Genomic DNA, 15,679 nt, shown 5'->3' on the forward strand with positions numbered 1-15,679 from the left:
AGATACTGTTTTGAATTCGCTGTGAGCTGTAATCCAATCTTGGCGTGGAACTTGATTTAATCCAAATACATATAATAGCAGCAGGAAAGACAGAAACCAGATAAAATGGGCTGCCACATGTTCAAAAAATATGCATCAGAACGACAAGTCTTTTTCAGACACATCTGACTTGCACAATTGAGTCTGTCACAAATTAAGTTGTAGCTTTCTTTGCAGACAAAGCAAATTAATTTGCAATGATTAAATTACACAGTGTCTCTGCCAACTCCCTGACTCAGCCCAAACTCGGTGTTTGATTTCAACAAAAGTGCCCGTGCTTGGATTTCAGCTATTGATATTTGAAGGGTCCACAAATACAATCATGTGCACTCTGACGTGTGAGTACTGCGAGGATTAAGCAACAATCTGATGCTGCCGGATGTGAAGGACTGCGAAAAATTCCATTGTCTCAGAAACTAGGATCAGATTTTCTTTACCACATGAAAATTGATTTTTAGTTTTTTTTAGCTCTGCCTGGAAAGATGAAAAAGAAGCAGAATGACATTGAAATATATATAACATATAAAGTAATGAGAAAAGGAGCTAAAAAAAAAGTGACACACAACATTGGCTTGTATTTAGGAGAGCAGAGACTGGTGAAAGAGGGGACGGTCACATCTATTTCTGGATTATTTATTTATTTATTTAAATATTCTGATCCAATTAATATATTTTTTCCTCAAATATTTACAATGCAAATAAAATGCATGTTGCATATTATTCAAATACAGTTGGTAAAAATATCCCTTTACAAAAAGGGAACTGAATCAGGCAGGTGATCTCTGACACTTGGCCTCTATCTATGTCACCACTGGAGAGATGAACATGGTTATTTCTTAAAGCATATAGTTAGGGCTGGACCAGGTGAGCCTGAATCCTCCCTTAGTTATGCTGCAATAGGCATAGGCTCCTGGGGGACTCCCATGATGCATTGGGTTTTTCCTTTTCAGTCACCTTTTTCACTCACTATGTGTTAACAGACCTCTCTGCACTGAATCATATTTGTTATAAATCTCTGTCTCTCTTCCACAGCATGTCTTTTATCCCGTCTTCCTTCTCTCACCTCAACCGGTCGCAGCAGATGGCCGCCCCTCCCTGGGCCTGGTTCTGCCGGAGGTTTCTTCCTGTTAAAAGGGAGTTTTTCCTTCCCACTGTTGCCAAAGTGCTTGCTCGGGGCTTGGGTCCTGGTTGGTGTGTTGCCGGGGTTGTGGGCGGGTGGGTGTATGGGGGCCCAGTCCTGGCGCAGGGTTCCGCCGGTGCATCGAGCCACCTGGGGGGCACTTCAACTGGTGGGGGAGGTTGTTACATCTTGCAGGAGCTCTCCTCTCTTCAGGAACTCACTCTGCAGGAGGGGGAGATACAGGAGAGGTGGAGGAAGATCTCAGCCTGGGTGTCTATTGTCTTGTGTAGTCTGGAAGATGAGTGGAAGACGGGGTGGGTGCAGTTTTCTCTGAGGTGGGGTCGGGTGGGCTGTCCCGGGCTCTGTGGAGCCGGGTGGCGCTGCTGTACTGGGCCCCGGTCCGGATGGGCCTGGGCCCCCTTTCCCTGGCGGGTTGCAGAGTATGGGGGTGCCTACTGGGATCAGCGAGGGAGCTGGTCCAAGGGAGGGGTCACTTGCCCCTCCCTTCCTTCCCTCCCCATCACGTAGATATTGAGGGCTATCGGGAGGGGCTATGCGCTTACCTGCTGCTCTCTGGCAGGTAGCTCCATGCCCTCCTGGGTTTTAAATGCACCTTAGAACACACATGCATCAACACTACATATGAGCGGGTGGAGGGAGGTTTGGAGTCTTCACACCCCCCCGTTCTCTGCGGCCTGCTGGAGCGGGGGGGCTAGGAGGAGAAGTTGGCCTTCCGACTGGGGTCTGGAGTGTGGGGCCTCCCTGCTGCGGAGTCCGGGTGGTCTGCTTCTCCCCACCCCAGGGAAAAGGGTAACACCACCTGGGTCTGGGTGCAGTTTCCCCCTCCAGGGACAAGGGTACCTAGACCCGAGGCTTAGAGTACACTTGGGGAGTGTGATTGTGTGTAAAGTGTCTCTTTATGTCTGTCTCCACGTGGGGTGAGTGTTGAGTAAGTGCATATGAGAGCATGAGGGTGGGAATGGATGTTTGTGTCTGTGTGTGCCTGTATGTCTGTGTCTATATGTCAGGTTGGGTGTCAGACGCCACCTCTCTGGGGACATCTCAGGCCCTCCAAGGTATGGAGGCCTATCTCCACCCACCACCACTTCCCCTGCCAGTGGCGGACTCCCTCAGACATCGGTGCGTTGGTGGTTCTTTGTGTCTGGGGATGGGCGTCCAGGTACACACCGGCTCACTCCTTGGTGGCTGCTTATCGGGGCCTGGAGCCTGGGGCTCGCTCGGGCCACTTCGGGGGTGGAGTGCCCCCGGCCTGGTGCTCGGTCACTCAGGCACAGCTGGCTGCCGGCGGAGCTCACGGGCACGTCACTGCAACCCCCCCTGGCTCCTGCTCCGCGGTTGCTGAGTGACCCCTCATCTGGGACTCTCCTCAGCTCTTTCTGGGACAGTGACACGGCTGCCCCTCTGTTGGTCTTCCTTGGTCTCTTGTGTTCTGGGGGCCTCTGGATGTCTGGAGTCTTGATCTCCTCTATACCTGCTTCATGCCCTGGAGGACGGGGCTGTGGCTCCCCCACACCCTCTAGCAGATCATTACATGAAGGAACCTTTTAAATACAAGCGCGTCCATGCTCACAGGTGTACACACGGGTGCTCACACACACAAACTACACCCTTTTTGGCTCCTACCTCAAAGCACACAGTGCGCTGTCGATCTTACGTGCTGCACAATAATATTCAATATTTAGTATTTACTGTTATATTCACATACATCATCGTGATGTTGTTTATTCTATTGCTCTCGTTTTCGTCTGCTCATGTTTTCTTGTTTCATTCTCAACAGGTGATCCAGGTGGTTGATATATGTATTTTTTGTCTGCTTATTTTGTTGGTTTTTGTTTTTTGCCCTCTATCCCCGTCCCTCTTCTCCGCTGTTTTTCTTTCCCTCTTTCTTTCTCCCCTCTCTTTTCATCATTCAAGTCTGTCCCGTATCTAGCAAGTGAAAATAAAAAATAAAATAAACAATAAAAGGTGAATCAAATAGACCATTACAGCACGGGTGGGAGGGTCCATTTGGTAAAGTAAATCCGTTGGGCATCTTTCTTTGCCTTTAGACAATTATTCTGATGGCAAAAGAGCCAAACGGGACAGGCAAAAAAAAAAACAAAAAACAAAACCAACACAAAAACAAAACAAAAACAAAGTGCTCGCTCGTAGGGGGTCATTTGATTGTTGGGTTTTTCTCTGTATGTATTATTGTAGGGCCTACCTTACAATATAAAGCACTTTGAGGTGACTGTTGTTCTGATTTGGTGCTATATAAATTGAATTGAATTGAATTAAATATATTCAATAATTTGGTGTTTTGATTATGATTCTAATTGTGGTCACTTTACGTATGTTTATACATACACTGTGACTTTAAGTTTGGAGAACTGTTACTTCTTTAACAGCAAATGCCAACTATAGGTGTTGTTGGGTTATAAGAACACAGTTCATGGTACAGCTGTGCCAAACGTCATATTGAACTGACAATACTTAGAAATGAAGCTACAAAGCAAAGATGCCTCATTTTGTTAAATGCCTGTTTCCTCAAGTCCTCTTGTAGGATATCTTCCTCACCTCCTCTGCTTCCATCTCTGCAGGAGGCTCTGAAATGCAAGGAGAGGGGTCAAAAAGAGGAATCAAGGATGTGCAATCTGTAAAATAAAAAAAGGCAATGTGCGTGTGTCATTCAGTCACAGCATGCTGAGCTTGCATGAAAGGGAGAAGGTATAGCAGGTGTCCTTGTTACTTAACTTGGGACTAGTCCCCGAACTCAGTGAATGAACCATTCATGGACATTGTAAACACCGTGCCCTGTGAATCGAGACATTGTCACCCTGGACCACTCCCTAGATGGAAATTAATTCCTGGATGGAAATGCATGATTAAAGTGGAACAAATACCCAGAAGTACTTTTCAATGGTCTGCATGAACTCTTTCTGTAAGGGACAAAATGCTAAAGAAGAAAAAGGCCTCGGACAAAATGCCATTTTTTTTTCTTTTATCAGCTTAATGACATAGATAGATGCTTTTTTTAAAATCAGGGAAAAAACAACTAAAACCAAGTGTTCTCATTTACAACCATTTAAGCACATTATAAATGTTATAAAATAAATGTACAATATGCTCTCTGAGTACAGCTTGCTAATACTGGTTGGACCTCTTTCAGAACTGCCTCAATACAGCAAAAAATATTTACAATGCAAATAAAATGCATTTTGCATATTATTCAAATACAGTTGGTAAAAATATCCCTTTACAAAAAGGGAACTGAATCAGGCAGGTGATCTCTGACACTTGGCCTCTATGTCACCACTGGAGAGATGAACATGGTTATTTCTTAAAGCATATAGTTAGGGCTGGACCAGGTGAGCCTGAATCCTCCCTTACTGCCTCAATACTTAATTGCACAAATTCACCAAGGAAATATTTGTTGCTGTTCTTGTCATGTTCAAGTTTACTTTCCAAAACCATAAATATACCATTCATTTAAATGCACATGATTTATTTCATTAAATGCGTGCAAATGCTAACAGCAACCATTTAAAACTAAGTTTATTGTGGAGTATTTCTTCTCTTTTTCCCCATCGTTTCTGGATTTGTTGAGCAGATTAGATCAGAACTAATTGCTGTTTCTTTCTTTAGTTTTTTAAACCAGTTCTTTGCGTTCATAATATTTGACTGAGTAATGATTATTATTGAATGATTATTTGATTTGATTTGATTTGATATACCTTTATTAGTCCCACAAGGGGAAATTTCATGTTAAGGCTGCCGACCTATTGCACGCAATGGCAGCGCCATCTTACCCTCCGACCATACATATGTTACACAAAAACATCACATGGGGAAGACAGGTCAGAAAGGTATAACAATGTTGTCAACTGAAAACAATCCTTGTTTATTGGGCTTTTTGTACTGGGTATTAGACATTGCCTTTAACATTTTTTTTGTCCCAGACACTATTACAGGTAGTGACGGTGTCTGATGAGATCTTAATTTTTTTCTTCAGAAAGTCATTTAATGTTTTTGTTTTTTTTAAATTTATTAAGAATTAAGGGATATAAGAAAAGGCTAGATTATCTCTCACTGAGTGTGATTTTTGACTGAGTATGGTTGGTTTTTTTTATAAGTATTGTCCCTGGTGGCGATAGTTATTTCATCGTTGAGAGTTTAAATGAAGTGCAGTTATTGTTTATGGAGAACAGTTTGTCACTTACCTCAGTGAAACAGTTTGAGGATTCTGTATGGGTTAGTGGGTGGGTGAGGTGGTCCATGAATAAAGTACTTACTAATGTTAGCTTTTCAGAACAACTTTTAAATTTAACCTCCTTATTCTAACTGGTGCTTTCATTGCAAAACTGGTTTTCTGTAAGAATTGAATTGAATTGATATATCTTTATTAGTCCCACAAGGGGAAATTTCATAAGGCTGCCGACCTATTGCACGCAATGGCGGCACCATCTTACCCTCCGACCATACATACGTTACACAAAACATCACATGGGGAAGACAGGTCAGAGAGGTATAACAATGGAAAATGCACCACATGAGGAAAGATAAGGAGAAAAAAAATAACTCCCCCCAGACTGAGCTCCAACAGGAAGATCAGTTTGAGAACAGAAAAAAAACACCTCTGCACATAGCACATGAAAAAACTCTTAATACACCAAAGAAACACATGACAAGCAACAGGGGTGGGTAAAGGGTGAGAGACCGCCGAATTAGACAGTACATCCGGGCCTGCGTGCGCTGGCCTCCTTGATCCACCGTCAGCATTGGAAGGGAATAAGCGTAAAAGGCGTTTGGAAAGTGAGGGGGGATGAGTGTGTGCATATCAGTGTATATGTATGTGTGTGCGTGTCCAGAGTTCAGCTGAGACAGTGTCCTTCGCCCTGCTAGGCTAAGTAAACAGTCTTCCAGCCAACCCAGGTGGCCTTGCATGGAATGGGAAGGAACAGACTAAACACAGTCGTTATCAGGGTGTTGTTGTTCAGCTCCAGCCTTGAGACCGCAGCTGGCGCCGAAGGGGTATCCGCATGAAGTGATGGTGCTTTTTACTTTAGTGCAAACAGCTCATATGAATTTCAAAGCAGTTCTACAGTCCAACACTGGTCTCTCAATCTCCCGTTGGAGAGCCGTGGAGAGCCATACTTGCGTTCTGTGATGTTGTCATTTCTTGTGCTCAAGGAGCCAATTCTGAGAACGGCAGTGTGCCTCCCCGAGATGTCATCCAATTTGCGCCGAGAGATGTTATTCCGAGCTAGCCCTTCGAGATGTATCCAGCCTGCAGTCAGAGATCTTATTCTGAGTATTCACAGCAGCTGTAGCCTCTCCAAGATCTTATCCGTGCTGCACTCAATGAGCCCATTTTGAGAAACTCACGCCTCTCCCATCGTTCCAATCCCAGCAGGCAGCCTTGTGGGGGTTTGAACAGCCGGTTTCGCTTTCTTAATTCTTCGATAAGTCAGGGCCAAGCCAGCTCCGATCAGCCAGAACCCTGTTACCATGGTTCCAAATAGGTAGATATCTTCAGCACTCAGGCTCACCCAAGCCCAGAGACCAGTTGATCCAATCCATAATTCCTCTTTTAGGTTTTAGAGAACAGACTGTGAGAGAATGTTCCAGGGAAAAGTAAGACAAAAAACACGAGACTAGAAAAGGACATAAGAGGCTAAGCAGGGAAGCTAAGGGAGAGGAGGAGAGGAGAAAAGTGCGACCGCCTTCGTCAAGAGCAAGAGCAGCGTTTTTCTTTTTGCAGGTGTTTTTTTTTTTTTTGCAAGTGTTTTTCTTTTTGCAGGTATTTTTCTTTTTGCAGCATTTTTCTTTTTGCAGCGGGTTTTTTTTTTTTTTTTGCAAGTGTTTTCTGAAGTTGCAGTCCGTTTGGCCTCTCAGGGCCACCGTATTTATGCCTATTTCTACTCCTGTTTGAATATGTTATGTATTATCATTTAGAAAAACTTGGAAAAAATGTTTTTAATTTATTTGAACATGTTGAAACTAAAACCTAGACATCATTGTCTGTGACAAATTCAAATCATCTTGGTCTTTTCGTGTTTGGAAGATTAAAGAGGAACTCATTTGGATTGCGTTACAAAAACAATCTGATGATGCAAATGATAAACGAGTAGAAGTTTTTTATATAGCTGCTGTACAGGAACCTGGTCATACTGAAAAGAGAAGATAGACACGTGTAAATGTTCTACCTGTGCGTATCCATGATGTTTTTAATGTGGTTATTTGTCATGAGTGTGTTTCACTCCTCTTTGGGACAGAATAGTTTTCTCCGTGCATACTCTCCTGGGAATATCATCATTGGTGGACTTTTCCCCATTCATTTAAAAACTAATAGGACTAACACTTCTGCACCTCTCTCCTGTAGTGAGTAAGTACAGGCTGAGTTCATCAGCTCATTAGTGTCAAATAGATGATTTGTGAATTTAATCTGTCTTCTGTCAATCTTGCAGCTATGGTTTAAACACATTCCTGCACAGTCAAGTGATGATATACGCCATCAACAAAATCAACCTACCTAACATCACGATAGGATACGACATCTATGACACTTGTGGAGATGTCGGCCTCGCCTTGAGAGCAACTCTCCAGCTGCTGAAGAATCAGTCAGACCCAGAAAGCTGTTTAGTGCCAGCAGATGCTCAGTTCAAGTTACTTGAACCCAAAACCAAGGTGGTGATCGGGGAAAGGTACTCAGAAGTATCAATAGCTGTTGCACGACTTGTTGCTCTGTCTTCAGTTGCCCAGGTTTGTTTTCTCTTTTTCTGTCCTACAAAGCTCAGTTAGAAATATAAGAATCTAAATTTGATGAAAATCAATAATATCAGCAAATACATAATCTGTCTTTAGATTTCCATGCTTATGTGTTGAAAAATCTTTAATGAACTGTTTTCATATATGCTCTATGTCTGTTTAACAGATTAGTTATGCATCCACAAGTGAGCTGCTGAGCAGCAAGTTCAAGTTTCCCACTTTTCTGCGAACCGTGCCTAGTGACAAATATCAGACAAGAGGTATTGTTGAGCTGGTGAAGATATTCCATTGGAAAACAGTGATTATTGTGGGAAGTGATGATGAGTATGGGAAATATGGCAGTGATAGCCTTCAAGACAACTTCAACAAAAAGAGCATCTGCATTGAATTTGTTCACATCTTGTCCGCTGATTTTACGACAAACAATAATAGCATGGACCAAACTGAGCTGAATGAACTACTGGAAAAAATTCAAAACTCTTCTGCTGAGGCCATCATCATCTTCACAAAGGACACTAATGCAGAAATCATCCTGGAAGCAGCTATTGAACACAGAGTCAACAGAACGTGGATTGCAAGTGATGCATGGTCCAGCTCTTCAAAGATCTCTGCAATGTCAGACATCAAACTGGCAGGAGAAGTTTTTGGGTTCATATATAAGCAGAAAGAGGTGCCTGGCTTTAAAGACCATGTAATGTCGATGTTTAATGGAACTAATAACACAATTCTTAGAGATTACCAGACGCAGCATCTACTTTCTTTAAATAAGTCTGAAGAAGAAAGAAACCAATATCTGGCTTCTTACATCGACCAGGATGAATCTTATGGTATCTATATAGCAGTTCGAGTCATTGCTGAAGGGCTCAGACGCTTGCTGAAGTGTAACGACCATCTGTGTGAACGAAGCTCCAGTTTCACAGCCTTAGAGGTACAATAAAGATAGCTTGCCAATTATTAATTATTTGTCTTTAACAAATATTTTCAGTTACATAAGAAGTTTGTGAAATTTTGTCTGTCTTTAAAACATGAAACTTAACCAGAAATTGATATTCTTGGAGAAAAATCAACCATAATATTGCCAGGAAATCATTTATGCTGAATGGTACAAACAACATACTTTTTCTTTTCTTTTTTTTTCTTTTTTTTCTTTTGCCTGTCCCGTTTGGCTCTTTTGCCATCAGAATTATTGTCTAAAGGCAAAGAAAGATGCCCAACGGATTTACTTTACAAAATTGACCATCCCAGCCTTGCCGTAATGGTCCATTTGATTCACCTTTTATTGTTTATTTTATTTTCACTTGCTGAATACGGGACAGACTTGACTGGGGGAAAGAAAAACAGCCGAGAAGAGGGACGGGGATAGAGGGCAAAAAACAAAAACCAACAGAATAAGCAGCGAAAAAAAATTACATATATCGATCACCTGGATCACCTGTTGAGAAAGAAAAAAGAAAACAAGCAGAAGAAAACAAGAGTAATAGAATAAACAACATCACAATGATATATGGGAATATGACAGTAAATACTAAATATTAAACATTATTGTGCAGCACATAGATCAACAGAACACAGTGTGCTTTGAGGTAGGAGCCAAAAAGGGTGTAGTTTGTGTGTGTGAGCACCCGTGTGTACACCTGTGACCATGGATGCGCTTGTATTTAAAAGGTTCCTTCATGTAATGATCTGCTAGAGGGTGTGGGGGGGCCATGGCCCCGTCCCCCAGGGCATGAAGCAGGTATGGAGGAGATCAAAACTCCAGACATCCAGAGGCCCCCAGAACACAAGAGACCAAGGAAGACCAACAGAGGGGCAGCCGCGCCACTGTCCCAGAAAGAGCTGAGGAGAGTCCCAGATGAGGGCTCACTCAGCAACCGCGGGTTGCAGTGACGTGCCCGTGAGCTCGGTCGGCAGCCAGCTGTGCCTGAGTGACCGAGCCCCAGGCCGAGAGGCCGGGGGCACCCCACCTCCGAAGTGGCCCGAGCGAGCCCCAGGCTCCAGGCCCCGATAAGCGGCCACCAAGGAGTGAGCCGGCGTGTACCTGGACGCCCATCCCGGGACACAAAGAACCACCAACGCACCGATGTATGAGGGAGTCCGCTACCAGCAGGGGAAGTGGTGGTGGGGGAGATAGGCCTCCAAACCTTGGACGTTTTCATTTTCACTTCCTCTTTCAGCGAAACTGCACATATTTCAGCAGCATGGCACTTTACTAAAAACACCCTAAGCTGTCTTGCCTGCAGTCCAAATGTTCAATCATTTAAACCAGGGGTGTCAAACATACACCGAGCCAGATACAATTATATCCGGCCTGCAAGACAACTTCATTATCATTATTATTCATTATTATTCTGTTACTTAAATATAGACATGTGTGGTCCCTACAAAAATGTCAAAATCTCAGCTGAAAGTCCAAACAAACCATTTCAATAACCTCCAAACAGCTAACAATTTAAAAACAACAACAACAACAATGATTAATATTAACTTCTTAAATTTTAAATGATTTGCAAATTTTCCAATTTTCTTTTACACAATGTTGCCCTTTTTCTGGGCAGAGATGTTACACATTCCACAGCACCCACTGCTAAACTATCGACATTTGTCTTGTTTATTGGTAGATATGTAAGTTTTTCTTAGAAAAGGTTAAACATTAAAATTTCAAATATATTGCAGTTTGTGATGATTTTATTTCATAAAAATGTCTTTCTTCCTTTATGATGTTTTGGTTTTTTCACAGCTTCTATCGGAAATCCAGAAAGTAAACTTTACTGAGAACAACACACAAATATACTTCGATAGTGATGGAGATCCCAGTTTGGGATATGATATTGTATACTGGAACAGGTCTGATTGCAACAAGAGTATGATAATACAAACTATTGGAGAATACAGTCCAGATGGAAAAATTACAGTCCCAACAGACCTTTTCAGACACCTCATAAATGACATGGTGAGATGAGTTTTTAACATTCATTTATGTCCCATTAAGGTTTATGAATCATGTACTCATGCTACTGTTCCTTTTGCAGGTCTCTGTTTACAATTGCTCAAAAAAATGTGAAGCAGGACAAGGATTTACATTAAAAGGAAAGTGTTGCGGAGTTTGTGCTCCGTGTGCAAGTGGAGAGATTTCTGATGGAAATCGTAAGTCTTTTATTCCAAATCTAAATTACACTGCTCAAAAAAACAAAGGTAACGCAGATCTGAATGAATGAAATATTCAAAAACTTTGTTCTTTACATAGTTGAATGTGCTTACAACAAAATCACACAAAAATTATCAATAGAAATCAAATGTAGCAACCCATGGAGGTCTGGATTTGGAGTCACACTCAGGGTCCTGGGTCTCCTGACCTAGTGTTTTCAGTTCTTTGTGATTTTTGTGTTATGTCTGGTTCATTTGTGATTTATTTTATGCTTCCTGGGTTTTGATCCCCTCTTGTTTCTCTGTGCCCTCCAGCATTTGGTGAATGTAACGATTACTTTAGTCTTCTGTGTTTAAGTCTTCTCTGTCTGTTTGTTCTCCCTGTGTCGTTGCCTTCTGTGTCTCCCTCTGTGTGACTGTCTATATCATGATGTGCGTTATTGTGCTTTGCTCCCACCCCTTGTGTTCTGTGTTTTCGTCTTCCCTTCGTATATTTCTTCATTCTCTCTCTCTCTCTCTCTCTCTCTCTCTCTCTCTCTCTCTCTCTCTCTCTCTCTCTCTGTACTTCCTGTGTTACGTTTAAGGTCCATGTCTTGGTGTCAGCGTTTTCAGTTTCGTGTCCTCCCATTCCTGTCAAGTGTAATTGTCCTCAGCTGTGTTCCTTGTGTGCTTCCCTTCCCTCATTACCCTCTGTGTATTTATGTCAGAGTCCCCCTCTGTTCCGTGTTGCGTCGTTCCTCATGCTATGTGATCCTTTGTGTGCCACTCTGTGGAACGTTAGATTATATTTTCCCAGTCTAGTTTAGTTCATCATTAGTTGTAACATTTTCCTGCGTCTACAATAAACTGTCCTTTTGAGTTCATTCCCGTGTTGCAATTCCTGCATTTCGAGTCCTGAGTCCAGATGTAATTTTATTGCCTATCTTGTCTTCCTAAATGTGCAAAGTGCATTATGCATTCATTATACTTGCCTGTTTAATATTAATTTATGATTGCAGCTTCTTTTTCTTTCCAAATGATTATAGGATAGGAAAATATTGTCTTCTTTACTTGTGCTACTTGTGTTTTTGTTTCCTTCTGCAGATTCAACATGCAAGCATTGTGAAGATGGGGCATATTCTCATCCTGAAGAGAATACATGTTTGAAAAAAAGTGATGACTATCTCGATTGGGAAGATCCCTTCTCAATCATTCTCAGCTCCCTTGCAGTTGTTGGGATCATTGCTACCATTGTGTTTGCTGTTCTGTTTGCAGTATATCTTAAAACTCCCATTGTGAAAGCAGTTGGAGGTTATTTGTGTTTTCTGGAGCTTTTTGCATTGCTGGCTGGCTTCTGTCTTACATTCACCTTCATAGGCAAGCCTACTGAGAAGATTCACTGTGTAGGTGTTCCTCTCTTCGGCATAGCCTTTACTCTCTGCATCTCTTGCATTCTGGCAAACTTGCTTCAGATCTTCTTGGGCTTCAAGTTTGACCTTAAGGCAGAGTCTTGGATAAAGAAGCTGAATAAGCCATTGGTGGTGGTGACCATCATCTCTGGGATTCAGTTGGGCCTATCTGTCTCATGGCTGACCAAAGAACCACCACATCCTGACAATAAATCTTTAGATTACACTATCCTATACAACTGTAAGATTGAGCCCCATACATACTTTATAGCCATGTTAGTCTACAACACTTTCTTGGGCCTTATTTGTTTCCTGTTTGCATTCAAAGGTAGACAGCTGCCAGATTTGTACAAAAATGCTTCTTTGATCACCATCAGTATGCTGCTGTTTGTAGTCATCTGGATCATCTTCCTCCCCATTTATTTGACCTTGACAGGGAAATACCAACCAGCAGTACAAAGTGCAGCCATCCTCACTTCCTGCTTCAGCATCCTTGGTTGTCATTTGGCCCCGAAATGTTATATTATGTTGTTCAGGAAAGAGCTTAATCATGAGCGCGCCATTGCTGAATACATTAGGAAGTTTTATGAGCAAAAGGGTATTTCTGTGGTCCACTCGCAGTGTCACACTTAAATTGTTCTGCAAAGGAATGACTCTTCCTGTGATGACGTTTTAATCAATATGTCTTTCTAGCAATTTAATATGTGATTTTTCCATAGGCTGTATATAAAGGATGAATGCAGCCACTGCCACATTACCTATTGGTTAGTGAATTCCTGTTGTGAAGCCTCCAGCTGAGTTAGGGACTACGTTGGGAAGGCAGTATCTCTTTGGCTCATTGGCACCCTTCTGATTAATCCCTTTTTAAATGTAATTTACAAAATGAGCTATTATTGTGTTCAGCAAGTCTAATTTAACCCTAACCCCCTAACTCAGGGGTCGGTAACCCGCGGTTCCGGAGCTGCATGCGGCTCTTTAGTCTTTATTTTGCACCTCCGGGTGGTTTGGGAAATGAAATTAGAAGTATTTAGCTGAAGTGTATTTTATTTGTGTTTAGTTCTTTTTTTAACTTGTAGTTCTAAATTGGAAGATTATTGTGATTTTAAAATATATAAATAAAATTATATCTTTTTTTTTTTTCATCGCTCAAAATAAGCGTCACACTCGCGAAAGCCGGTATACCCGCCGAAACGTCGTGCATTTATCGAGACTTTCGACCCCAGGTAGGCCAATTATGGATCTTCGGATCCATATTATGTCGGCAGCTGTTCTCCACCGTGAACTATGTTAAAAACAAACACCGGGGCTCACGACTCACAGATGACAGCTTACAGTCCTGCGTGAAGATGAAAGTGACTTCGTACAGCCTCAATTTGCAGACGCTGTGCGCAGAGGTTCAGGAGCAGAAGTCCCATTATAAAGATATCACGGCAGACCCGAAGATGTTTGCATGAACATGCTTTTCAGCATCTCTTTATCGATCGCTTTTCACACACGGTTGTTGTACGCATACAGCCGGCTGTAACTTTTCAGCTCACAGCCCGACAACACAACAGCAGAGAGAGCACAGACGTTAAGGCGGCAAGGCGTGATTGTGGGTGCTGCTCAGGTGCGTTCGCCTCCCCTGCAGCGGCGCTGCAGACCACGCCCCGCAACACACATTAACCAGGTAAAATACATATTTAGGGAGAATTTTGCAAATATATATATATATATATATATATATTTTTAGCAGCATAGTGCTTTTTTTCAAATTATTTTTTAAAAGTCAGGTCAAGGCTCCAAAAGCCCAAAGGGTGGCGGCTCACAACAGTTTTTGTTTGCTACATGGATCATTTTAGTTCAGCTGGGTGTCTTTCCTTTTGTTATATTTCTTTAAGAGTTCAAAATGTGTTAATTACATAAATAAAATGTAATTTTCTCTGTAGCACTTCATGGATTTCATAAGCAACACACCTTAGTTGCTCTGTGGATTCTTTTAAAAAGCAGTTAAAAACTTTTCTGTTCAAACAAGCCTTTTGTTGATCTACCTATTTTATATTCTTTACATTATTTACATTTGATCTTTTAAATTGTGTATAATGTCTATTGATTGTATTGTTTATTTTAATATTTGTGTACAGTGCTTTGTGACTGCCTGTCTGTGAAAAGCCCTTGATAAATAAACTTTACTTACTTACTTTAGTTGTTCAAACCAAGCATAAAGGTAAAAAACACAATATATACAGTGTTATCTTCATTTTAGATTTCAAAAAGTATTTGCGGCTCCCAGTGTTTTCTTTTGCGTGGAAACTGGGTCCAAGTGGCTCTTTGGGTGTTAAAGGTTGCTGACCCCTGCCCTAACTAAAATGAAGGAATCTTGGTTTATATCAAATCAGCGTATATATCAAAGCTCATCTTGTACAGGGCTTGGTGCCCAATCTCGGGAAAACAGGGAGAATGTATGAAATAAGATCTGCCTAAATAAAATGGCATATGTTACATTAAAAATAGAAAAGATGTGTGATAAAGGTACGCCTAGCCTGCCTCCAAACAGCTGAGAAAGAGGGAAGGCAAAATTGACACAACACACAGACAAGAGAGTTTCGTAGTGTAGAGACTAGAGTAGTGGTTAGACCACCTCATAGTCTGGGTTAGTTGTAACATATTCTGGGGTGAAATGTAACACAATGAAATAAGGGTACTGACAAAATCTTAAAATGTAATCTTTTTTATTCAACACCTGAATGCACCTAGAACTATTTATGTAGCTGTGTGTGTGTGTGTGTGTGTGTGTTACGACCCCCTCTGCTAGGCGACAGGTGGGGGGGCAAACATACACAAGCCCGCTCACGAAATCAGAGTAAATAAGGGGTTTTATTGCAAACGTTAAACTGAAAACCGATGGGGCTGTTCAACAGACCACTGTGCAAATAATTAATACACAAAGAAAAGAACAGGCAAGAATAAAAGCTAAAGGTTAACTAAGGTGAGCCACTCTTCAGCCATTTATACTCCCAGGTGCAGACAATCAGCCAGTCAGTTGGTCCGGGAGTGTCGTGGGATCTCCAGGGAGCCAATCGTCCGTGTGGTCTGACACACTTCATTCTGCATAAAAGAAGGCTGGCACGGATCTCCCAGTAACCAATCACTTACAAGTCATAGCACACTTGGATTTGCATGAGAAGAAAAAAAAGCAGTCTCACTCCCTCCAAGGCCCAGGGCCGTAACAGTGTGTGAG

The 15,679-nt window shown here is 42.0% G+C and overlaps 1 protein-coding gene across 1 annotated transcript; it reads left to right on the forward strand.

The window, feature by feature from the left end:
* The first annotated feature begins 7,069 nt into the window (after nt 1-7,069).
* On the forward strand, nt 7,070-13,523 carry LOC113012508 (G-protein coupled receptor family C group 6 member A-like). Its single transcript, XM_026152764.1, has 6 exons — nt 7,070-7,544; nt 7,627-7,921; nt 8,094-8,855; nt 10,665-10,877; nt 10,957-11,071; nt 12,155-13,523. The coding sequence occupies exons 1-6, from the start codon at nt 7,357-7,359 to the stop codon at nt 13,090-13,092; spliced, it is 2,511 nt and encodes an 836-aa protein (XP_026008549.1). The 5' UTR covers nt 7,070-7,356; the 3' UTR covers nt 13,093-13,523.
* The last annotated feature ends 2,156 nt before the right edge of the window (nt 13,524-15,679 follow it).

This window comes from Astatotilapia calliptera, chromosome 19 (assembly GCF_900246225.1).
Source record: "Astatotilapia calliptera chromosome 19, fAstCal1.2, whole genome shotgun sequence".
Taxonomy (NCBI): domain Eukaryota; kingdom Metazoa; phylum Chordata; class Actinopteri; order Cichliformes; family Cichlidae; genus Astatotilapia; species Astatotilapia calliptera.

What these genes read in the sequence shown, in the direction of transcription:
- LOC113012508 (XM_026152764.1), top strand. Translation starts at nt 7,357, where the DNA reads ATGTTCTACCTGTGCGTATCCATGATGTTTTTAATGTGGTTATTTGTC. An exon ending in GCACCTCTCTCCTGTAGTGA is followed by an intron (nt 7,545 to 7,626) that starts GTAAGTACAGGC and finishes TCAATCTTGCAG; the next exon opens with CTATGGTTTAAACACATTCC. An exon ending in GACACCTCATAAATGACATG is followed by an intron (nt 10,878 to 10,956) that starts GTGAGATGAGTT and finishes TTCCTTTTGCAG; the next exon opens with GTCTCTGTTTACAATTGCTC.